This window comes from Chlamydotis macqueenii, chromosome 3 (assembly GCF_036417535.1).
Source record: "Chlamydotis macqueenii isolate bChlMac1 chromosome 3, bChlMac1.mat, whole genome shotgun sequence".
NCBI classification, from domain to species: domain Eukaryota; kingdom Metazoa; phylum Chordata; class Aves; order Otidiformes; family Otididae; genus Chlamydotis; species Chlamydotis macqueenii.
Window position 1 is genome coordinate 63,349,119 of NC_141558.1, and position 26,259 is coordinate 63,375,377.

The 26,259-nt window shown below is 44.5% G+C and overlaps 1 protein-coding gene across 1 annotated transcript; it reads left to right on the forward strand.

Annotated features, from left to right (window-relative positions):
* Positions 1-403: 403 nt before the first annotated feature.
* On the forward strand, positions 404-17,053 carry TNFAIP3 (TNF alpha induced protein 3). The gene is made up of 9 exons (XM_086745643.1): positions 404-553; positions 3,894-4,206; positions 8,409-8,599; positions 8,810-8,957; positions 9,161-9,331; positions 10,066-10,246; positions 12,063-12,973; positions 14,311-14,543; positions 15,314-17,053. Exons 2-9 carry the CDS (start codon positions 3,894-3,896, stop codon positions 15,593-15,595), a joined length of 2,430 nt encoding a protein of 809 aa, XP_086601769.1. The 5' UTR covers positions 404-553; the 3' UTR covers positions 15,596-17,053.
* The last annotated feature ends 9,206 nt before the right edge of the window (positions 17,054-26,259 follow it).

Genomic DNA, 26,259 nt, shown 5'->3' on the forward strand with positions numbered 1-26,259 from the left:
GAGGCTTACGGGACGGAATGGGATGGGCAACCCCCCCGAAAAAAAAAACAAAAAATCAAAACAGAATAAAGAAGGAAAAACTGACAGCCCAGCTCCCGAAAAGCCCGTCGGTGAGTCACGCCGGCAGAGGGGCGCGGGGCACGGGGGCCGCGAAGGGGCCCGGCCCGCGCTGCGGCGCCCTCTGGCGGCGGCGGGCGCGGACGGCGGCGGGCGCGGTTGTCACATGTCGGAAAGTCCCCGGCGCTGCCGGTGGAAATCCCCGGTGGGGTTTTTTTTTGTTGTGTATTATTTTTTTTTTTTTTTTTGGCGCCCAGGCGCTGAAACAGAAAGGGGAAAAAAAAAAAACAAGAGGCTCAGCTCAGCCCTTCATTTCGCAGCGGCGGCGGCAGCGGCGGCAGCAGCTCCGGCGGGGAGGGGGCGGCGGAGGGAAGGGAGCCCCGGTCCGGCGGGGGTTGATGGCTCCCGGGCTCGGCTGCTTCCCAGCGCCCCAGCCCCGCTGCTGAGCAGGAGTTACCGGCAGGACCGACCGGAGGAGGAGCCCACCGGCGGGGAGGTGAGTGCCGGTGCGGGGAGGGGAGGCGGGCAGGCGGACCCCCAAACTGGCTTCATCTTCCCCACCCCGCTTGCAGGAGGGACCCCTCGGGGCGTCAGGCGAGTTTTGTTGCTGTTCTTTGGTCGTTTTCCGCCCCCAGGGGGCCTGTGTGCCAGTTCCCGGTTCGCCCCGGGCATCTTTAGCCGGGCGGTGAGTTCGTGCCCTCTGTGAAGGGGCGCTCGGCGGGACCCCGACCCCGCAGGGGGCTCCCCGCGGCACGGGTCTCGGGGAAACCGGCGGGCGGTGGGTTTGCTGGGTTTGCTGGGTTTGCTGGGTTTGCTGGGTTTGCTTTGGGCGCTCGCCGCAGCTGGAAAACTTGTCTGCTTGGAGCTCCTGCTCCGGTAAAGCTGGCAGGTGGCGACCGCCGCTGATCGTTTCCACCTTGCGTCCGCTTGCCTCCAGCAGACCAGTAAGTTTGGGAACTAAGCCGTGTAAACCATTCCTGTGGTGTATACGACACCCTGCATCCTCACCTTCTTCCTTGATGAAGAGTGATAATATGCTTAGTTCTGTACCACGCATGCAGAGAAAGACCTAGGCATAGAAATCCGTAGGCACTGAGGGTGTGTGAAGCATGTTTATTTTAGCAATGTCTTAGCATTTTATGGAAAAGAGTTCATTATTGCTCTTTTTCAGATTGAGGACAGGAAATTAAAATAACTGGCAGATCTCAGGACAGTGTTCAGCTTTCCCGGGCCCAGCATCCTCAGCGTTACACGTTCAGAAAGGATGCTGCCTCGGATAGCTGGGTTGACCACTGTTTACAGCTGTGCTCTTCCGAGAATTCGTAGTCGGTACATGTCAAAAGGTTAAAGCGGTACAGCATACAGTAAAGCACAGTACAGCATAAACTAGTATAATTGTGGCTGAGTTTTCTGTTCTTTAAATCTCTGGCTTAGGCGGCTATTGAGTTCTGTTTGTTTCGTCACGTTGTTTCAGAAAATAAGGGTTGCTCAGCTTTTGCCATGGTTGACGTTTAATGACTGTAAATAGCATAAACAGTAATTTCCATGTGTGGAGGGGAAAATGTGCCTGTAGAATATAATATTGAATAATATCGTTTCAGTGCATGCTTCTGTAAACTCAGTACTTTTTGTTACTTAAAGCTGGAAATAACCCTTTTAAGGGTCCATGCCTCTAGTTCTTAATCATGTGATTAATCTTTATTCATGTAAAAAAATATCCCATTGACTCAATGGCTCTACTTAAATAAGTAAGGAATTCAGTACTTTGGTCATCTCAGAGCAAAGTCTAGCTGTGGTTATTAAACAGATTAATAAGGGGTTGTTTCTATTCCATTTCATAAATAATCCCTACATTTAAATATAGGATTACATAAGAAGTATGTGTAAAAGTATATTGCTGGGGAGAGTGGATGAGAAAACGTGTTATTTCCATTTTAAGGCTGTGTGTTGGTGGGGGAATGGTAAGAATATGCCATCCTTATTAGCTAAAGGAAAGCTTTGCTGCGTGTTGCGAGATGTGACAGCTCTGAGCCCTGTCCCTAGTGCTCTTACAGGAGCAGAGGAAACACTGGGTGAATGACATTGCCCTGACTGAACGGAAAGGACTTTGCAGCATCTCGTGTTTTACCTGCCTCTATTTAGGGCTCGACAGGACGTCCACTGAGTCTCTCCATCAGCTAGTTCTCAGAGAGGTTACAGAGGGGCAGCTCTTAGCAGCAGGAGTTTGAGGTCCCCTCTTACGCTGGTAGGGTCCTTTCCAGCGCTCCGGCTGGGTTGGGCGGCTGGATGGATGTTGTCAATGGAAGTGTCCGGGTGAGGAGGAGAGAGCAGCTGGTTCCCTGCTGGGAAGTGCTTAAGTCCTTCTTTGCAAGAGGGGTCTTCTGCCTCCACAGACCTGAGAGTCCCTTCCCAGTCAGTCTGTCAGGCTGTAGTCTTGCTTCCCCTCTAGCCCTCCAGACTCCCACCTCTGCGAGAAAACTTCCAAACAGTTGCACGAATCAGTTTTCATTTGCTTCTTGTCTGCATGTACTTGGCAAGGTATATATCCAGACCTTGATACCTAGTTACAGCTTGATATTTGTCACTAGATTCATAATCACAATGATGGACTTTCCTCATGTGACCAGCTGTAGTCTAACCGTGTTAGGCATGCATACCTTTATTTGTCTGAATAGAAATTTTAATTTATTTTTGTTCTAGTTTTGTTAGTGAGGGGGGGCCTCACTAACAGTAATGTACACGGACAGCATGAAGAGTCTCTCCATGTAAAAATAGGTTCTTGGTGGTGTTTACTGTAGTGCATGGGAGTCTTGAGGGATGTGGTCCCTACCTTTGGCTTTAGCTAGCCACAAGGTTAGTGTGCTATGAATAAGTATTTCGGAGAGTATAGACAGTTTGAGGTTATGGGTTTTTTTTTTTGTTCTTCCTGCTGTTGCCTATGAGGCCAGAGATACTGAAAAAAGGGATGCAGGGCAGCAAACATTACATGTCCCGCTGTGGAAAAATATTGGGGTTTTTGAGCCAAGTGGAAATGCTTTTTCAGCTATGTTGACTTACCGCTGAGTAATAGCAGCACTGCAGTCTGCACCCCCACACACGGCACAAGCACCTCTGTGCAGTAGCTCTACTGCTCACAAAACATAAGGAGCCTCAAGAAGAGTAACATAAGTCTGTCCTTGAGTACTTGCTCTGCTACAAACTCCTCATTTGCCATCTTTAGCCACCGTAAGTATGGGACAGATACTAGCATGGCATGTCATTCTTGGGGCTTTTTTTTTGTGCTGTACCAAGGATCCCTTCTCAGAATGTATGGGCTGCAGAAATCTGAAATGGTCATTATCTGCCTTTTTTTTGGCATGTCATCAAAACAAAAGCTTGAAAAGTGCCGAAAGTTCAGCAAGTTCATATGGGATTACGCTGTGCAATTATCAATTAGTCAAGTTTCCAGGATAATTTTCCCTTCCCTTGATCTTGCCTTCTTTTATCCTTACTTTGATTTAAATGTTTGAGTTTTTTTTTTTTTAACGATGATGCAATTTCCTTAGTTATGAATAAATTATCTTTAATTATCTTTAATATTTTGGTAAGTTATAGCAGTAAATGATTGGAATAAGCTGGTCAGTGTCTATGAGTAATGCAGAGAGTGTGATGGATATAAGCTTTAAAACCCATCATCTATATAAGGCTTAGTGGACTACATCCACTCTGTGCTCATTTTAGGCAAAACTGCAGCCAGAATCCTGCCCCTGAAAGTGCCTTCTCAATCTGTGCAGAAGTGATAGCACTGTGGTGCAAGGACACTAACATGCCAATATAAGGATCCTTTTTCATTTCAGATGTCATCTAGAAACATGGCTGGCCAACACATCCTTCCTCAAGCTTTGTATCAGAGCAATATGCTGAAAGCCATGAAGATCAGAGAGAGGACACCTGAGGATCTGGTCAAACCTCCCAGTGGAATAATTCACCACTTCAGGACTATGCACAGATACACCATAGAAATGTTCAGAATGTGCCAGTTTTGTCCTCAGTTTCGGGAAACGCTTCAGAAGGCCCTGATTGACCAAGCCACCCAGACATCACTGGAACGCCAGAGGAAGCTCAACTGGTGCATGGAAGTTCGGAGGCTTGTCCCTTTGAAGACCAATGGTAAGTCACGAGTAGGTCTTTGCAGTCACATTAAAATGGGTCATACGAATGTCGCACCTTTATTAATAGCATCTGAGCTCACGTTACTGAAACAGAAGCACACAGCTTTAAAAAAGTGGTGCCTTTTAATCTTAGTTTTTCAGATGAAAATTCTTTCCACATGATGTACTGTTCTGAAGCTGTCAGTCCTCTGCTCATATCGTGGTATTATGAATAGCCTGAACATTTCATAGATATTTTCATAATATCAGTAACCTGTGGCACGTTAGAGTAAAATACCGGGCGGGAGCCTTGACTTGCAACCCATCGCATTTCCGTGAGTCCAACTCTGCTATGTGTTGGCTGCCTCGTCGGAAGTGTCAAACGGCCCTTAATGCCAGGCAAGAGGAGACTTCAGATGCTTTGAGTGACAGGGATGCATTCCCGTGTATATATAGCAGAAGTTAATATCCTGCCATAAGCCCTGCCATTGTAGCTGGCAGGCAAGGTTCACTTGCTGATCCAGCTTTAACAGCGATGCTGGTGGCAGCGTCCTGGACATGGAGCCTCTGGGAACCTGACCTTGCTGGGTCAGCGCCCCGCACCCAGCCAGCTCCCTCATCCTCAGCTACCTGCTCGGGTTTGCCAGCTCTCACCCTCCCTTCAGGGTTCATCCGTAACCCCCATGTGCGTGAATGACAGCTGTCTTCGTGCAACGCAAAGTTTGCAGTGCCCTTTTCTTTCCAGGGTCAGTGCTGGTTTTAGGACTTGGCTTTTGGGTTACTTTGTGTGTATTGCATCAAGTGCTATAAATTAAAAGGTCCAGCAGTAGTGCAAAGATTTCCTGAATAGGGTATATGTGTCCACAGTCTTGAGCAGGAAACTTGCGCATGACTGTAAAAGTTGCTGGGCATTTCACATTCAGTGGAGGAAAGGTTTGGTAATAGCTGTGACTTATGGTCATGCAGCTGCAAACTTGGACTCAGGATTCCCTATGGCACAGATTGCTGCAACCCAGGAAGGTAGACTGGGACAGGGAGGACTCCAAGAACACGGAAAATGCATATTCTTTGCTCAAGGAGCAGATGACACTGGTTATAGGAACTCTGAGTGTGGTTGACCTGCAGCCTCACTGAAGTCTTTACATTGTGTTCTGTGGATGCCTCTTTTCATATCTGTTTGTATACACATTGCACTTATCTTCCTAGTCCACATTCTTCCCATCCCAAGTTCTGCCATACTTCTCAGATTGATTGCACATGGCTGTGTTGTGCAAAAACCGTATAAATAGAAGCACCTTGTAGATGTCACTGCCATGACTTAGAAGAGCCTGATCCTAATGTGTATCTCTGTAACAGTCATAGAGGCACAGACCTTTTGGTGGGCTTTTGCACTTGTGTAAAATTCTCATGATTCTAATTAGGTTGTACATGGAGATCACGTAGTCTTGAACTTCCAGAAGGACTGGAGTTGCAGCTAGGGCAGGCAGTGCTTTGCAGGTACTAGGAAGGCAACATCGCTCCAAGTGTTGCATGTTTAAAACTTCACCCCGGGAGATACTCTCTAACAGATTTACTAGGAAGAAGGAGAACATGCGTAATTTTTGCCCAGGGCAAAGTGCAGTGGTTTTGGAATCCCTGATCTCCTGTTAGTGCAAATCCTGCAGGGGTTAGCACTGCCTGGACAGGCCCTTGTTGCTGACAACACTGTTCAATAACTGTGACCTCTTGCGTTGTCTTATGGCTGTCGGCCAATGTTACTCGGATCCCGTCCATGAGCAGGTGTACCAATATACAGGATGCTGAAATATTAGGGCAGGTTGAGACAAAGCAAAGCAAGGGCTTGGTTTGTTGTCCCCCTGTACCCTGTGCAGCCAACGAACTTGACTTCAGTTCTGTGCTTTAGGGTCATTAAGTGCATGAGTAGAAGAAGTGGCTTTGGGAACTTGTGGTTTATGCAAAGCAGTCACAGCGAGGGTCCTTTGCAGGAGAGAGAAGGTAGACTGGGCTGAAGGAGAGGATCCCTGGAAGAAGGGACAGAAACCTGGAGAAGTCCTGTATTATCCCAGAAAATAACATGATTTTTTTTTTCCTCCTATGTGGCATGAAGAATACTTTAAAAAGCATTTAGCTCCTTGACTTATAGATATGGCAGGAATATGCTAGTTCTTTCAGTCAACAGTGGGCTTTCTTCAGAAAATTCTGGGTTTTCTTCTTGTGAAGGTTTTTATTGTTGAAAGCAGAGCAAGTATTTCCTATAGGATCTTTTGGTGTGTATTTTACCTAATATGTACATGAGTTTGTGGAGTGGTGTTTTTTGTTTTTTTTTTTAATTAAAAAAGGCCTTTTGAATCATCACACATTTCATTGCAGACATGCGAATGGAGGATAGAAGAACAGTAGGAGGTATAAAAATCGAAGCTGTTTTTTTTTTTTTTCAAAGAAAAAAAAAATTAAAAATTCCAGCATCTATTGGCTGTAGAGATTTCACTTGTATAATGAATCGACATTCATTCCAGCTCGCCCAGCCACACCCCCCGGGAAAGTCCGAGGGAGGCTGTGCTGCTGGGCGCCGCACGCTGCAGAACAAAAAGTACAACTGTTGCTCAACTGCGAGTCAACCGGCGCGGGGGAATTCCAAGTGCTGCGTAAGGAATTTTGGGCAGCGCTTCTCAAGAAAGAACTGAAAGCGAGCTCTCTCAGAGAGCTCGCAAAGATCTTTGCTCTAGATTTTGTGAAGGGAAAATTCTAACAGGATTAATATGTCATCTTTCTGGTCAGAAGGATACCCAGTCAGTTTTTCTGTCATGCGTGTTGTTCCCTGATTGTAGAGCTCAAGTCAGCAGCCTGCAGACTTGAAGTAAGACAGAAGGCAGTTGCAGGAACTTGATACCTACCAAGTCCATAGCAATTCATGAAATGTTAAGTAGATTTCAGATTATGTTGGGGGTTTTTTTTGTTTGGTTTTTTTTTTTTTTTTTTTTTTTGCAGGTTCTGGGGTCTGTTGTAGGTTTTTCTCTGCAGTTTCCTAGAAAAAGTAGTTCAGAAGTGGTGTTCAGAAGTGATGTACTTGAGCTCGTAAGGCATGTGGCAAACTGGGTTTAAGGCTTTTGTGGATGTTCTTTGGGTGAGGTTTTTTCCCACATGAGAAAAATCTGGTGACTTTACCATGTCTGATGTCCTGTATTCCAAGGAAATTGCTGTGAATTCGGTGAATCTGTTTACCGCTGTAGTAGACAGCAGACCTGGTTTTGAATCTGAGGATATCACAGTAATGATTCTTGATGGCTCTCTTTCAAGGGAGACATCCCCTTTTGAAGAAGATGGCTAGAGATAGAATTTGAAACGCAGCCATAGGCATACTTTGTCACACCTTTAAATTTAAGTTAGTTAACTCCTCTGATTCTTGATTTCCTTCCCTCTGAAGTTGCAGAACATCACTTTCCTCCCTAACTGTAAAGAGGACTTTTTCAATGCAAGCATTGTGTCTAAATGAAAATCAAATCATTATGTGTTTCATTTATTTAGTTTTAATTTTGTATTTTGGAAAAACAACCCTGTAAACAAAACTTTTACTGGCACAGCATGCTATCAATTCTGAGAGGAAGGCAAGAATGTTCCTACACGTGCTTTACATAAATCACCTACTTTTTCCCTTTCTGTCTCTTTTTTACAATACCTCCATCAAGCACAGCCGAGTGCCAAGCCTTGCAATGCAGTGCTTATCAGGGGATGTGAGGCTTGGTGTTAATATAGTATTTTCTTAGTGGCTTCCATTATCTCTACCCTGTGCCATCAGCTCTGTATTTGTATAAACACTGACGAGGGAGATTTACACATTCTCTTGTAATTTTAAGTTGACTTTGTTGCGTTTAAAAGCTCTTTCAGCTGTGTTTAACGTCTGCAATTGACCCCAAAATGTGGTTCATTGTCTCAGTCCAAGTTACGTAAGACAGATAAGGGGCAGGCTTCCCACAGTTACTGAATGACAGCTTAACACGAACCGATGAAGGGAGAAAAGCAGTAGGCAGGGGACTTTGATCCTTTCTGTCTCTGAGCAGAGAGCCCATAGCTGTGATCTTCTTGTTAAAACCCTTCTGTCCGAGGCTTAGAGAGAAGTGCACAGGGAATATGGATATGCACAGCGTAGTTTACATCTTTCACACTTCTGGTCTTTTATTTAAGTAGCCATTTTAAAATAATGTACTCTTTCTTTTTTGGCAGGTGATGGAAATTGCCTCATGCATGCTGCATCACAATACATGTGGGGTATTGAAGATATCGACCTTGTCTTAAGAAAAACATTGTTTAGCACACTCAGGGAGACTGACACACGGAACTTCAAGCTCCGCTGGCAGCGGGAGGCTATAAAATCGCAGGAGTTTGTAGAAACGGGACTTCACTATGACACCCGGGTAAGGTGGCCTGAGGGAATCAGGCTGTTTCGCGAGTGCTCATCAGCATTGCCTTACTGATTTCATTTATTTTTTTGCATCATTGATTCTGCCGTTAGTGGAGAGCAGAAATAGTCTTCCTGTGGAGGAAATGGGAAAATATTATTATTTTCCGTCAGTTCCTGACCTCCGTGTCTTTGAACTGTTGCTGATGGATATTTCTTTCCTCAGAACTGGGAGGAGGAGTGGGAATACCTCATTGAAATGACCTCCCCAGAAGTATCTGGGGCTCGAAACAGGCTTCCATATAATGCACTGGAAGAAATCCACATCTTCATCCTTGCGAACATCCTCAGAAGGCCTGTCATTGTCCTTGCAGGTGAGTTGCCCAGACAGCCATCTCACCATGTTACTCTGTGCTGTGTTAGTAATCTTACTTCGATAATTGTCGTTTGCAGGGAGATGGATTTCAGATCGGGGCATTTTCAGCAATTGTTCTAAAACACCCATAATATGTTTTCTCTTGCCTGTAGCACATACATACTTGTGTTGATTTGTGTTTTCTTTTCTTTCTTAATGCAGACAAAGTGGTGAGAAGTTTAGAGTCAGGCTCCAGTTTTGCTCCTCTGAACGTTGGTGGTATTTACTTACCTCTCCTTTGGCCAGCTGAAGAGTGCTACAGATACCCAATTGTGCTCGGCTACGACAATATGCATTTTACACCACTAGTGACTCTGAAGGACAGCGGGCCAGGTATTTTTCCAAGTACCTTGTTTGATTTTTATGTAGCTTCTTCAATATCATCATGCTGATAAGGCATTTAAAATATAATCTGGTTTAGATTTGCATTTCAAAAGTTAAAATAAATGTAAAAGATTCCTGTGAAATACATGCTTACAATCTGAGCAGAAACAGTTTTAACTGTAAATCTGAATAGAAACTAAAGGTTGTCTTCGAAATGCTGGTTGAAAGTAGAGTACAGCTCACCTGCTTGCAAGCTGGGATCAGTCAAAGGGTGGCCTCTGCTTCTTTGTGTCCTGGCCTCCTTTCCACACCCTGTCGTAAACAAGCAGCTTTGAAGGGCATGGTCTCACAACGGTGTGCCACTGCCTGGCAGGGATAATGAGATATATGCTTTGCTGTTTTTAATGCATCTCTTCTGAATGGATAGCAGTTCTTGGGGTTCAGGTTAGGGCATAATCCTGTGGAAAGGTATAACAACCTAAGATCTGCAATGCTGTCCACACTGACAAGAAAAGTGCTATGCATTAAAACTCCCGTGGGATGGGGCTAGGTTTGTGGTGCAGACATGTCTGCATCCTCCCTCAGTGGCACTGTTTAAAAACCAGTTGCTCTGGCCAGCCATTCTCCTGCCTCTCCAAAATTCAGCAGCAGTGGTGACATCTCTGTGTGTTGCATCTTGTGGTTACTCCTGCCTAGTAAAAAAAATATATATATATATGCTAACCCATCTTGTTTCCCCACAGAAATCCGGGCTGTCCCTCTGGTCACCAGTGAGCGAGGCAGATTTGAGGACTTGACCGTGCACTTTCTGACAGACGCAGAGGAGAGGGAGAAAGAGCAGCTGCTAAAAGACTACTTGATAGTGATAGAAATTCCAGTGCAAGGCTGGGACCATGGTACAACTCATCTAATTAATGCTGCAAAGTGAGTGTCATTCCTGTTTCCTTAAAGTTATCTTGTTTACAGTGGTGGGAGAAACCGGGCAGCCCAGTGCGTTCCTCCAATCTTTCCTTCCTTCTGCGGTAGCACGTGTGTTTACCCTCTGCAATATGAAATGATGACATTGCTGCTGACATGCTTTCAAGTGGTATGAGCACGAGCCAGTCTCAAATTTAAAGACAAAAATGTCTTTAGACTTAGCAGACTGAAACCACTATTTTAGAAGAATAAACCCAATGGATTAGTTTGTGTAAGGGCACATTGCATAAAGAGCAGTTGGTGTAATTTTGGCTGCCCTAGGGAAAGTACTTGGCAGTAAGTTCTTAGTGCAGATCCCTTGACACCCTGAGCTGCTGCAGTGGGGCAGCAGGCAGGAAGCTGTGGCCAGTGGAGGAACGGGCGCCCTCAATCATCCCCCTGACAGTTAAGTGTCAGTAATGTGCGGGGGGCAGCTGATGGCACCTATTGGCTTCTCGTATTTAGGGAAAGCTGGCAGCGGTGTCCACCTAGCCCCTTCAGGAGTGTGGGAGGGAAGCGACTCCCTGCATCCTCTGTCTCTATTTCCATTACCACACAGGGAGTGGTGGTTTGGGAGCCTGGAAAATTGAAGTCCTCCTCCCCAAAGGATATATGCGCATGTGAGGAGTAGCCATCGAGCTTCCCTAGTCTCACTGCACGAATGTGTTCTTGAGTGCTACTGGTAATGCTAGCTCCTCATCCTACCAACTGCGGCATGGTGAAGCTCCTGTGCGGGGTTTTCCCTGCAGTCAGGGGCAGAGTAGGGATGGTGTGATGGATGCTAACATTACATACACCTCATTGAAGCCCCATAGTTTGTTTGGAGAATTCCACTGGTAGATACAGACCCAACAAAACCAGGAGCAGATTTCACTATAAAGTGTATCACGAAATGCTGAGCCCACTGTAGGAAAGGCTTGTTCTTAGTGTGGGCTGGTGAAGAGAGAGGTCTTCTGCTCTAATATCAGCTCAGCTGAGCACTGGTCTTCAGAGGAATTCAGTATTGGCGGGATTTTTCTTTTCACTTTGGAGAGATTATCCATATTAGAATCATAGAATCATAGAATGGTTAGGGTTGGAAGGGACCTTCAAAGGTCATCTAGTCCAACCCCCCTGCAAGGAGCAGGGACATCCCTGACTAGGTCAGGTTGCTCAGAGCCTCATCCAGCTTGGCCTTGAACGTTTCCAGAGATGGGGCCTCCACCACCTTTCTGGGCAACCTGTTCCAGTGTTCTATAACTCGCATCGTAAAAAATTTTTTCCTAATTTCTAATCTAAATCTACCTCCCTCTATTTTAAAACCATTACCTCTCGTCCTGTCGCATCAGGCCCTACTAAACAGCCTTTCCCCATCTTTCTTGTAGGCCCCCTTGAGGTACTGGAAGACCGCTATCAGGTCTCCCCGGAGCCTCCTCTTCTGCAGGCTGAACAGCCCCAACTCTCTCAGCCTGTCCTCATAAGAGAGGTGCTCCAGCCCTTTTATCATCATATTCTTCCTGCAAACAGCTCTCGGACAGAAAATTCTCACCTAGAAAATCCTTTTAAGAATACTTCTGTGTCAGACCATTTCTTTAGATATGAAAGTCTCCGTTTGACATCATTGAACACCTGCTTTTAAAATTATTTCCATTTACAGCAACAGTTTAACATCCTGGATCTTCTAGCTGAGTAATATGGATGTGCATTAAATCTTCATTTCCTCCCCATATTGCTTGCATTTGCCTTCACCCTCACCATCTGCCCTTTTCAACCACTGATGCAATCTTCCTTTTTTGGCTGTCAGGTTAGATGAAGGCAACCTACCCAAAGAAATAAACCTTGTGGAAGATTACTTTCAACTGGTACAACATGAGTACAAGAAGTGGCAGGAGAACGCTGAACCTGCTAGGAGAGAGACCTGCTCCAGGAACAGACAGGAACTGTCTTTGTCCCAGCTCTCCCTCTTACAGGTGAAATGTGAAACACCAAACTGCCCTTTTTACATGTCTGTGAACACCCAGCCCTACTGCCACGAGTGCTTTGAGCGGAGGTCCCAGGGAAGCAAAGGAATAAAGCAGACCTCCAAAGCAGCACCTGAGAAACTGAAGGCAGCTGGGTCGGGCTCCTCCCGTGGGGACGTTTGTGAACCTGGGGGATGGACATCCGAAGGGCCTGTAACAGGGCCTCGCTCTGCACCTCCGACTGCTCCGAGCCTTTTCCTATACAGCGAGACCACGGCCATGAAATGCAGGACACCAGACTGCCCCTTTACATTGAATGTGCAACACAATGGGCTTTGTGAACGCTGCTACAACTCCAGACAGCTTGCTCCTTCCAACAACTTGGATGAGCAGAGGCATGTAAACTATGCCACGTGCACGGTGTGCCATCAGGCAGCCAACAGGACTTTCAACGGCATATGCAGCACTTGCTTCAAAAGGTCTACAGAGCGCTCCTCAAATGGCAGCCCTGCTTTCCTGCCGTCATGCCACCAGAGATCGACATCTGACCCATCCCAGATCTCCCAGAGCCTCCTCCAGCACTCCTCCCACCAGGCTCCCAACAGCCGTGGCGAGGAGCGCCCACCACCGGCGCTGCCTCCTGAGGAGAAGAGGGGAGGTAACCTCTGCAGGAAACCTGGCTGCAAGTTTTTTGGAACATTGCAAAACGAGGGCTTTTGCACGCTGTGTTTCTTTGAGTACAGGGAAAACCACGGTAGGTGGAGCTGGGCTGAGCTTGGGCACACTTTGTCTGCACATTGACCTTCTTGAGCTCTGAGCACACTGGGTGATGGAAACAGTGTGGAGCAGAAGCAGCAGTGTGAGGAGAAGGTTCTCTTTTTGGCTGTTATTATCCCGTAAAGGGGTGTACGGCAATAGAGTGGGAAGTCTACGAAATCTCTTGTAAAACTCCCCATCAGCTTGCATGGAAGCAAAACTGGCTCAGGAGGGGGTAGTTTTTGATTCCTCCGCTGCAGTCATGGTTTGGTGTGAATTTTCTTCAGAGCTAGACAAGTTTTAGTGGTTGGTGAGGGAAATGCTATTGTATTGATGCTACTGAAAACCAGTTATGTTAGTAAGGCTTTTAAAAACCTTGGGATGAGTTTGAAGATCCTATCTATTCTGGATGTAAAGGGTATAACACTCTGGAGTAACCACTGAAGTCACCTTGATAAGCGGAGCAAGTAGGAATTGACTGTAGATAATGCACTTGTATTTCAGAGTATATTTAGGAGTATATTGTTATAGTCTACCTTGAAATCTTTCTTGGTGGTATCATGTGCATGCCTGCACGTGTGTGCGTGTGTGTTTACAGGCAGGCCTTCCAAAACGTAATAGTCTGTGAATAAATCACAGCATGAAATCTTCTTCTTTCATGCTTCTGCTCTGTTACACAGGCAAAGAGCCCTTGGGTATAGAAAGTGGAAGGGACATTTAAGAGAGAATTATTGCTTATATCTGAAGACTGTTTCATTGCTGAGAAGCATGCCAGTATTGTGCTTTCCACATACTTTCAAATGGGGAAACTTCTCTGCTAGCTTGCAATAGTTTATTTTCCAGCATTTTTCAAAATGAAAATTTTTTCCTTCTGGTTGTGGAATATATAAGATTGCTCCATGAGACTGAAAAGCTTAAGGCATTTTTTCCCACTAAGCTCTGTGCTGCTGTACTTCCATTGCCTGATATGTCTGAAATTGGGAAGGCCGAGAGGGAAGTGTTGGGGTAGACCACAGACGATGCGCTGAAGCGAAAGGTGAAATTCCTCTTGGCCTCAATGGGATCTAGTTTTCCCATTGAGGGCAAGTTTTGTGCAAATCAGCTGTTTCAACAACTTCTTATATGGAAATCAGGCGTATTAGCTACCTTATTTATGTAACAGGGAGGAAAGTGCATCAGCTGAGGGGTCTCAGGATTGTCCAAAACCCATGTTTGAGGCTAATAGATTTTATTTTTATATTTTCTTTTTAAACTGCGGAGCTTTTTATAGTTGCTTTGGGTCATCAGATCTATTTGGCACACTCAAATGTCTCCTATCCTTAATTTTTATTACAGACAGCGCTTTGCTACGCCACCAGAGAAGATGTCAGAAGAAGTCCTCAGCAGCAGGTCAACTGGGGACCTCCGCTGCCACCTTCCGTAACAGTGTGTCCTGCCAGCGGCGTGAGTGCGGCACTCTGGGCAGCACCATGCTCGAGGGATACTGCCAGAACTGCTTCATTAAAGCCCAGAATCAGCGATTTCAGGAAGCCAGGAGGACAGAAGAACAGCTGGTGAGACAGCCAGAAGTGAGTGTGAACTTCTCAAAATCTTCCTCTTGTTTAGTGCTGCAAGTTTTTCTCTTATGAGAACGATTCTGGATGCGTACTAGAAAATCTTCAAATGACTGCATCCTAAGTATTTTTTTCTGTATCACAGAAAGACAAGCATAGAGTATCTCATGATTTTTACCTGCTGAAACTGAGCAGCACTCTTAAAAGTCATAGAATCAGAATCATTTAGGTTGGAAAAGACCCTTAAGATCATCAAATCCAACTGTAAACCTAACATTGCCAGGTCCAACTTGTTCTCAGTTTAGGGTTATCATGGCCATGTTCAGTTTTACCTCAGCTGGGATTTCACCAGCAATTTCAGTGGAAGCAAATGGGATCAACAATTGGTTTGTTTGCTGATCAGGGAGAGATTTTCATTCTTACCTTTAGAGCAATGCAGCTACATCAAGGGATTTAGTCTGCTTCATGTCACCTTTTCCATTGAGCCCATTACAGGTCTTTTTCTGTCCCAGACTGATTTTTGGGTTTTTTTTTGGTTGGTTTTGTCCCTTTTAGAATTGAGAGTTACCAAAGATAAAACTGATTTTTTTTCTAAGAAATGACAGAATTTGTGATTTTGTTTGGTAAAGCCCAGCTTGGCTCTTGGTATTGTACTTTTCAGAAGTATGTGTCTGCAACAACCCCCAGTGGTTACCTATACAAACCATGAGCAGAGCTGAAAGTAAATGAAAAGCCACTTGTGCTGCCAGCATGGCAACTAACAATGTGTTTTAATGTTTTTCAAGAGGACAGGACAGCACAGAGATTTGCAGCGAGCAGCGTTGAGTAGCCAGAAGAGACAGTGTGCTGTGGCTTCGTGTAGAAACAACCTAGCCTGCAGAAACAATGACTTGTGCCAGGAGTGCCAGCGCCTCAGTCAGCTTCTGCCATCGGGAAGTGCCAGGGACCCGGCTGCAGAGGAGCCCCCGAAGCAACGCTGCCGAGCCCCTGCTTGCGATCACTATGGCAATGCCAAGTGCAACGGCTACTGCAATGAATGCTACCAGTTCAAACAGATCTATGGCTAGCGGCGGGGAAGAGTTGGTAAAGAACAAGAAACCAATACCAGCTACTTCCTTCACAGAAATGGTGCTATGTCCAAAACACTTAACAGTCCTGGGAGTGGGAGGGCAGGAGGAAATATAAGCTGTCTGCTCATGTTCGTGTTTATTCCCAACAATGGGAATAGATGTCTACTTCCTCTAAACACTGCATACAAGGACTGCTGAGAAGGGCAGGTTGCCTTCTGCACAGAGCTGTCATTCATGACTAAGCTCCTACAATGCTGTATTTAATTCTTGGACTTCCCAGGAGGAAGTGTGAAGCATTTGAATCCAAAGAACTTCCCAATTCTGCCTCTTTCTCAATACCTCCCCTGCTCCTGGGCGAGGAGCCGCAGCTGCTGTCGGAAGTGCAGGAGCTCTTTTGTGTTTGCGTACATCAGTCAGAGGCAAGTCTTTCCTGAGAAGGATACCCCAGGATGAGCTGATGCAACTTGCAGTTGATGTCTGAAGAAAGTTGCTTTGGGTTGCCCACGTCCTTGCTGATGTTCTTACAGAGCTTGTCAAGGCAGGAGCTCCTGCAGGCATTCAGGGTGTTAACAGCAAGTGGTTCTGTGTTTGCAGAGCCCTCAGCAAAGCACAGCCAGAAACAAGACCATCAGTGGTCTGCTCCTTTAACATGCTTGGCCTAACCAGCATTTAGATCCTTTCCCGAATCCCAAGACAGCTGGAAAGATAGGTGATTACAGAAACAATTTTCATGACCATTTGCATGTGATGGGAAAACTGAATCCTGCCATTCCCCACTTGTATGGAAGGAACTGCCTCCAATAGACAAAAAAAACCCCAAAGCCCTTTGTCTTCAGCTTCAGTTCTGAAACCAGAGCAAGTCTCTTCTCTTGCACTGTAACTGTTGGGAATGTGTGCTGCTGCTCATACCCCCTCTCTCTCTCCATTTCTGTCATACTTCTTTCTGTTATCCTTAATGTGACTGTTACCATACAAACAGTTTGGAGCTTGGTAGCGGAGTGCTTTGGGGTCGAGATTTCACTCCTGGAGTTCATGCATCCACTTCTTAATCTGCAATACTTTCTTTAGAAACCTTGCCTTCACCGTTGTGCCTGGTACCTGCTTCCGTCTTCTCCTTTCACACCTTTTAAGTTTTCAGCATCTGTTTTGCTGCTATGATTTTAGAGGTGGTACCTCTTCTAAATTACTTCTCAAGTTTAGAATCTTTTCCTAGTTATTAAAAAAAAAAGTTTTTAATAAGAAAAAAAAACCAAACTCATTACTTATTTCTGTTAAATTTTATATATTATGTGAACCTTAATGTGAACATATGTTTTATTAAAATATTTATATTATTTGAAACAATGCAACTTGAAATTTGCACAGCTAGGATTTTTTTTACATATATTTACTCTTGTGTTAACAATTACAAACTTAAATGTATAATTGAAAAACATTCTCTGATATAAAGAAATAAATTATTGAAGGACTGAATTTGCTATTTTATGTTCATGATAGAGAAAGCACAGTTGAGCATGCTCTAAGGTGGTAACTTGCTCTAAGTCTCTGCATACTCCCATCTTACATCATCATACTCTCAGGAAGAGCTCGCTCTTGGCACTGTGGGAGACCCCTGCAGTCGGTATGCATAAGGAGTTGGCTCCTGTGGGTGCAGACTATTTTCAGTCCCCCAGAACTATGGATGTGGGAAAGTAAGGATGGTCAGAACCAGGCTGCAAGAGAAGCTAAGCTTAGACTGACTTGACTTTACTTTCTTCATTCATCCATCAGTTATGCCAGAGATTCCTAATTGATGTTGATTGAGTGCCACCTTGGGAGGCGGTGATGGCAGCACATGATCACCACCTCTGCCCAGCCATGCGTGCAGCCCCAAACACACAGGCCAGCCCTACCACCTCTCCTCACCAGGGGCAGCAGGAAGCCGCTCAGCTTCTCGTCTTGGCACCTAGGTTGCTCAATATTTCCTGAAAAGCAAGTTGCCAACTGCTACTCGAAAAAGTGCTTGAAAGCAGTGTTTTCTTCTCATCCCAAACTCAGCCTAACCCAGCCCCACTGCCAGGGGCTTTCTGCGCTGTAATGCTCCCTCAGCATGGCACGAGTATGCCTGTACCGGCACTTGGGTGTTTCAGACCTCTGCCTAGGCAGGCAATACTGTACACTACCATAGCTTCTTGGTGTTTCCCATGACCTGAAGGAAAGGAAATGAGTTTGGGCTGCAAACATCTGGGTGCAGTCAGGAAAGAGGACTCTTTCCTAAGAGGCTGACCTCCCCAGATCAGCTGCTCTCTATCCTGGTTAACTCTTTAATCCCTTTTGGCTGTTCAGAAGCACACCTCAGCATATGCTTCAGTGGTGTCCCAATTGAAACCATGTAGATGTTAAGTTCCTGAGTACTTTTGCCACTAGGTTACCTAGTCCTTGTAATTCACTCAACTCTCTAGCCCATGTTCCTATCTACCTTTGTCACGCCTGCTGCTCTCCTTACAGTTTAGCCCAGCTCCCTCTGGACCCATGTGCCCCTCCTTTCAGAGCATACAACCTAGAAGTCAGCCTACTGCCCCCAGAGTAGAGCCTGCTGGGTCTACCAACCCCATCAGCATGCTCCTCTTTCTCAAAATCCAACTCTGTTTATCCGTACCTTCCTTCCCCTTTCTTTACAACTCATGCAACTCACATGCCTGCCCAATTCATTGAACTTCTGCACCAGGCGGACACCTCAGTGCTGAAAGAGCAGGTGAAGACTGGGAGGGATGTCTCCACCAGGAGATGGAGGCAGCTCATGGCATCCAGCCTTGGCATCCATCAGGCCCTGCGCGCTGAAAAGGCAGAGTCTCCATCATGACACCTTCGGTATCAGGAGGTTGGTTAACTCCAGTTGCTGTTAACTGCAACTTCTGCAGAGAGGAAGGATTTCAGATGAAATGCCCCAGATCCCACTGATTTTTCTCTGCTGCTTTCTGGGCCCATCACTCATAACCTTGAAGTCACATGAGACTTGTCTCATTCTGAAGCTCCTATGTAAATGAGTGCTCAGCCTGTCTCTTGTGATTTACTTGTATGGGAACATTAAAGCTAGTAGGACCTTCTTTTTTAAATACTCTGGTATTTCCCTAACATCCTTAGGGGATTTTGGCCCTCTGATGCTTTCCTCTTTGTCCAGACACCTCTTCAAGTTCATCTATTTTTTTCCTTCCTGTTCTGCAACAGAGAAGTTTTATTTGGATTCTCCCTTTTTGTGACCACTTCTGGAAGTCTCTTTGCTAAGTCGCAGATCTTTCATAGCCAGAGATTCTTTCCTTAGCAAGAAGGCAAAACTGATATGAAACAAGTGGCTTAATGACTACTTGCATTGCACTGGAATTCCTTGTAATGCAGCGTGGGAAGGGATTACTGCATAGGCTGTGCTTACAGATTCATTGTGTTGGGGGAAGGGATACTTTTAGATGATTGTATGATGATCTGAATTTACCTATGTTTCTGTATTTCTCAGGGATCTAACCATTATTTTAATAGCTAACTTATGATATAGAAAAGAAGAAAGTTCTTACTCCATTTTCTGTGTAGAGAGAAGGCAGATTTATCTTTTGATACTTCTCAGACTTTTGTTTGGCTTAGTGTAGATGTAGGGGTGGCTTCATACCTACTTTTTATCTGATTGATTGATTGATTGATTGAATCACAAGTGATAGCCATTTTGCCAGATGTCTTTTATCCTGATGTCCCTGCACATGCTACAGACTGTCCTAATCTATACCACCCCATTCCTCAGTAATATCTCAAGTTACTTCAAAAAGAAAAACAAAACTTTTTGCCTACCAAACCTGGAGCTGTAGATTGCCATCTTTTTGTACCAAAACTCAGTTAAATCATCCGTATCTGACAGCTATGGCCCTTACACTGACAGTGATAGAAATAGCAGATTTAGCAAAAAGCTATTTCTGCTTTTTGTTTTACACAAAAAAAAATCATGACACCAAAACTCTTGGGATATGCTAAGGTGTCTTTCCTACCTAGGATTGAGATACTTGACTCGATGCTCCTCTTCCAAACAGGCACAGCAGGGACTTTTAAGCTGCTATGGCGGAGCAGGTAGTTCAGGTGCCCAGGACGATGCCATGTTTAGGAGTGCTGATGAGACTTTGGCACCAGAAAGGCCTCTGAGCACATCGTAGCATGAGGATGGGGACACAGCCTCACCAGACAGATCCTCAGTGCTTGGGGATTTTACTGGCAGAGGGGCTGAAGGACTTCAGGCAGAATTTGAGGAGGCCTGTGGAGATTTCAGTAGCATCTAGATGTCAGATAGAAGTGTTTCGGACATAAAATTTCAAAAAATTCATGCTGAGCATAACTTTGCCCATTTGCAGCTGTGAGATCACAGTGCATGATATTAGCTTGCACATTCAATCTTTGCAAAATAAGCAGTTCAGCATGATGATGTGATGCATGTTTTGTTCAGGTGAGAGCCACAGGGGAGCAGCGACCACATAATTTTATCCTGCTTACTTGAGGAGGACACTATGGTGTAATATGTACAGCACCGAAACAGAAAACCACAACACTGAACAGTTGCAATTTCAGTTCATATTAAACTGTCCCTTAAAATCCGGAGTTAGAAGTACAGGTGTCTTTACATCCGAGCGTTCTGTTTCTCAGGTGCTCACGGTTAACAGGCTGTGCCACAAACCTGTCGCTGGTGGGAGCAGATTCAACATGCTAACGTAAACTTGTTCAGTCATTTCTGTGCTGATGCTTTCTCCACATGGTGTTAAATACTGATAGCATCAACCCTTGCCTGGTTCAGAAAGGTTGTCCTAGCTGCATGGGAAGAAAGACAAAATGCTTGGAAGTGGTTTAATTGAGCTGCTGCTTCGTTAACTCCCCTTTCCTTGACCATCCATGGTAATTTTGGAGAAGACTGCCACTAGCTCTTACAAGTGTTATTCCTCTATCCATTCAATTTAGTAGGGCACACTTGGATGTCTCTCATGGCCCAGCCCTGCTCCTGCATGAGTGTTATCACTTCTCAACCTGAGGCTGAGCTGACTCAGCCGGTCCCCCCAAGGTCCAGCAGCTGTCCTCCCACTGCCTCCTGGGGAGTCCAGGACCCTTACAAAGGGATCTGCAGGCCTTTTACACCAAAGAGCTGTAGGAAACCTAGTCAGCCTGGTGTGATTGCGCCTCCATTTGTCAAGATAAATGTTTATTGAAAAAAAGCTTGTATGCATGTATATATATATATATTAAAAACCCCACATATTGAATGTCTGTCAAACAGAAACCTAAAATAAGAGCAGGTAATTTTGCTTGGGAGTTTTATGATGACTTCTTTTTGTACTAATGTTAATTTTCAAAAAACTCCCTGTGTCTAATATTGAAAGACAGCCTACGACATGGTATCCAGACTACCCCCTCCTCCAGCCTCACTACAGTGAATAATATTACGTACGTAATCTCTCCCCCCTCCCACTGCCCCTGATCTCTGACAGCAATGATTCTTTTTGTATTGATTTCATTCCCCCCCCACCCCCTTTTTTTTTGGTTCAAGTTCTAGTACACATCCGTGGTGTTGGGCAGGAAGTCAGATTTCCCCTCGTGAACTACTGGTGGGGCAAACTTAGGTTTTGTTCTCTGGTTATGGCTCCACGTCGAGGGATTCATATGAGCTCATACGAATGCATGTCATGAGTTAGTCCAATTCCCAGCCAGTACTGTTTTTTTTAAAAAAAAACATGGCCATTTGGTGACAAATCACAAGAAGGGGTCAAAATCCCCATTTAATTTACAACGTAAAGCAAAGCCAGTGAGCTGGGGATCTGCTCCAAGGAGCACAGCTCTGTGCAGTGGTTTGTGCTTTGAAACCAATGCTTTTCATACTGTCTTCCCTCAAATACGCCGCTGAGTACCGTGGGGCACAATTTGGTCACGGCATGAAGTATTAGGTACTGTGAGATCACCTGGTCAGAATTCCCACTTACTGACAATACTTGTTGCAGGACTTTTGTTTCCTGTTGTCTGACATTGGTGACAGAAGAGTGCTCACTGCAGTGATGCCTGGTAAACATCTTACTGCAAACTCTAGTGACATTTATATTGGTGTAAACCTTTAATAATTCGATTAGCTTCATCAACTTTACTCCAGGTATGCTGTAGGATAACTAGGATGGGGATTTGGCCAGCTGTCTTATAAAAACAGACTCTTCCTTCCATTTATAGGTTCTGGAGTGAAAAGATGCACCTTAAATTTCTTCTGTTGCAATCCTGGTGCCACAAAAGCATGCCTATCTAAGCAGACCTCGTCATTAAGACCTCATTTAAATATCTGCACATCTTGCACTACTTGCTGGTTACGGTTTAATGGGAATTAGGTGTCTTAGCCTCTGCTGTGGTCCCTAATGCACAACCACTTAAAATGCAAGAAAAGTAGCCAAACTGATATTTCAGCACGATAGGTTATAGCTTATTTAACCTGGAACTTACTGCCTGCAAAGAGGACAAGACATTTCTACTGAAGGGAAGAGATCACATTATTTTTCATTTATGTATTATTAATGCACACTCTAACAGAAAAGGATGATGTTGCATGGCTTTTTCACAATCATGTGCATGTCTAGACCAGCCTACATTTGCCTAAAAGAAAAAAAAAGTCATCATTTCCAGAGACTTTTTTTAAAAAAGGGAAGTTTGGGTGGTGGTGATAGAGCAATGAATGATGACCTCAAGCAGAGCTGTGTTCTTTGAAGGCTCGTGCCAGCTCAGGTGCTTGGAGGCAGGAAAGCCTCCGGTGCTTGCCGGCACTCCTGTGCATTTGAGTCATATCAGTAGCGTGCACCATTAAAGTTCAAAATGCATTACTCAGACCAGACGTGTAGCTCAGGCCTCATCAGGCCCAGCCAAACCTGAGTCTACGTGAATGTCAAATTTAACATATTCATCACCAGAATTTTCTTCCTCTCGCTTTTTCTTTTGGGCACTCAGCAGGGAAGTCCTATTAAGGCAGAATTTCATATCATCGAGGTTTCATTACTTAGTTAACAGACTTTCAGTTCAGACAGTTTGCTGCTACATCAGACCTTTAAGCTTTGCTCATCTCCCCTGCACTGGGGCTACACCAGATTTCCACTTTAGGCTCCGCTATGAACTCCATCCTCCTCAGAGCGGTAAGATTTTTTGTGAGGATTTGGGTTTTTCACGTGTCTGCACATTGTAAGTTGACTACAACCACAACATCATCTACAATGTTGAGCTACCTCCCTGTCATGCTTCTGTCCTCTGATCCAGGCTCACTCTCCTCTCCCAGAAGAGAAACCTGCCAACAGCTGTGACCAAGCTGGTCTTTAATGTGCAGAGCTTTCTTACACTTTCCACTCTGCGGCTATATGTTCACTTATAGAAGTGTCTACATGTGCTGTAGATGGCACAGCATTTGCAGCTTCAACCAACTCCCCAAGGTACCTGTGGTTTCATTTTGCACCGCAACAAGGCTTCTGCCTCACTGTTGCCCTACCCTCGTGCCAGCTTCTAGGTCGGGCATGTTCCTCCGCTCCCCGAAGCTTTGGAGAAGGCCAGGTTCACAAGCATGGCTTGCTCACAATTTCCAGCTCCTAATGCTCCTTCTTTATGCTTGCCTTCTTCTTCTTGCAGATGGCTTCATCTGTAGAAATGCAGAAGTCTGTCCACTCTCTGTAAAGGCTGACCTTCCAAATTTCACAGCATTTACTCTTTTGATTTAACACCACTTCCTATTTGGAAATAACTTTGAATTAAGCTCTCATCAAAGTCCAGCAGGAAATACAGCAGTCAGGGGTTGGTTTTATCTCTTTTTTTCTTCTCTACAATGAAGGTTCAGCCTGTAATAATAACATCTGCTGTATAGCTGCTGGAGCTTTGTTTGTGTCTAACTTCTTTTTATTAACATGCCCTTTCTGTTATGTTTCAGGGTGTAACTAAATATTTTCAGTTCTAGAGAATGTATAGCTAGATCATATTGATAGTGACTTATTTAAAAAGCAATAAGCTATTTTAAAATACTTGCTAATGTACAAAAGATCGAAGAAATCTCTGTTATAATACTGCAATTATGAAAATATCATCAGCAGATAAAATTAACCCAGCAAAGTTTATAATAAATGGAAAATAATCACAGGACATCACAGAGGTCAGCAAAACCAGGAGATGATAACTTTATAGGCATGCAGAGCCAGTAAGTGTTTAATCTGTAAACTCTCTTCTTTTGAGCTGTGTGAAGTAGAGACAAGTAGACACAAGAAAAAGTACAAACAAGTTCTTTATTCTGAAACTGCATTAGAGCACTCTAAAGATAGCATCAAGGACTGCGCGGAAATCCCCTGGATATGTTTTGTAATTTTTTCTGGTGAATCTCAGGATAGCAAATACGCAAGGCGAGGGTAAGTGGATGACCACAGCTGGTGTAGGCTGCACTTTGGTATTCCGCTTTTGCGGTGGAGACACCCAAGGTGGAATTAATCTCTGTTGTCTTTCCCTCCCTTGACTACAAGGAGGGTCCAGATGACTAGTCCAGATGTAGATGTTTACACTGTAAAGGTGACACTTTTGATGAGATGAATCTCACAATCCATTTCTAAGGTGATGTTTCCTCTTGGAGAAAGTTAGAAAAACACAGCAATACATAGATTGCCTTTTACTTCATAGCTTCCTGACTAATCAGTTTGATGCTGGGCAAACCATAGAGATACTCAAAATCTATGGTGACTAGTGCCTCCAGAAATCAGTGGCTATTAGGCATTTAAATGCCTTGCATATTTGGAGTCATTAACCTCTCACTTATTCCATTTGTATATTTGTTCTGCCTGTAATTGGAGAAGTAACACTCACCTAACTCTCCTCAGTAGTTACGAGATTAAATTCATTGATGATTACAGTATGCACTGACATCCTGAGGTGAAAAGTTCGATATGTAAATAACAATACTTAATATTTCTATCTGCATTGAGAACATACTCACTTCCCACTAACAGTTGGAGAGGGTCCAGAGGAGGGCCACAAAGATGATAAGAGGGCTGGAACACCTCTCCTATGAGGACAGGCGGAGAGAGTTGGGGCTGTTCAGCCTGGAGAAGAGAAGGCTCCTGGAAGACCTTACAGCAGCCTTCCAGTACCTAACAAGGGCATACAGGAAAGATGGGGAGAAACTCTTTAGCAGGGCCTGTTGTAATAAAATGAGGGGTAATGGTTTTAAAATAGAGCGAGTTAGATTCAGATTGGAAATTAGGAAAATTTTTTTTTTACAATTAGGGTTGTAGAACACCGGAACAGGTTGCCCAGAGAGGTGGTGGATGCCCCATCCCTGGAAACATTCAAGGCCAGGTTGGATGAGGTTCTGAGCAACCTGAGTTGGAGATGTCCCTGCTCCTTGTAGTGGGTGTTGGACAAGATTACCTTTGAAGGTCCCTTCCAACCCTAACCATTCTATGATTCTATGATTCTATAACGTAACTTTAGGATCAATTGAGTCTCACCTCTTGAGACTCATCTTTCATTTTTCTTAAGTCACTTTGTCTTGTTTTTTAGGTACTCCATGGGATATGGAGTAATAAAAATGCAACGTGCCCGAAGGGAGCATGTGGAACCAGATGCATGTCTCTGCACTAAACAACAGCTAAATACTAAGCCCACTTCATTACCATTTCCTTGTTTATTTTATCAATGTTCTAGAAATGTATTTGAATTCTCAAATAATTCCCAGTTCAGGCCCAATATGTTTCCAGTGCAGAAAATCAGAGCAAATGCAGTTATCTCAGGGCAGGGCTATTTGGAATAAGTGTTAATGGCAAAATGCTTGGCATTTTCGCCAAAGACAAGATATCCTCCAGTTGCATTAATAAGGTATTCAGAAAACATGGTTTTCTTTTGTAGTTAATGAATTGCATCAAAGAACTACTTGGCTCTGTCATCGATTTTTCTAACAAAGCAAAAGTTCTGAAATTTTGTCCAATGACAAGGGAAAGTACTGGGCCACAGTTCTCCATGCACCGCTTGCAGTTGGCTGCAGATAAGCATGTTTAACTTCTTTGAATCATAAAGTAGTTGAGATGTACCAGGGAATTTGTATCCAGCTTACACAATGATTAATGTTATAAATTGGGGGAAATAGATGACCCACTTGTTCAATTTGAGGTTTTCAAGGTTATCAAGGGAGATGAGAATAAACCACTGTGGCATGAACAAGGAAGTTAAGTGAGAAGTGCATCTAGCTGGCTTTTATCTATTTCTGCAGTGACTTATTGCCATAATCAAGGGATAAACATCCTCTTTGCAGTGGGAAAATACTCATAATAAAGATAAAATTGTGATCTGAGTGAGACCTGGGAAGTACCGGTAAAAAGACTTAGAATTACTAGCATGGAAAAAAATCTCAGCAATGAGAAATACAGGGGCAAGAATCACTTCTTCTCCTGGCTTGCTTATACGTCCATGAATTGCATCATTCCCTTTCACCCCTGTAATGAATTGTGAACTTATATTGACCTATTTGCCCACTGTGCCCCCTACGCTCTTTGTTGTTCTCAGGGCATAATAGCCCACCTTGCATTTGTCTATATTAAAGTGCCTTTGTTTCAGTGGATCTGGTTTGATAATCCATCTATTTTTCACTGTCCTATTCCTCTGTTTTTACTGTT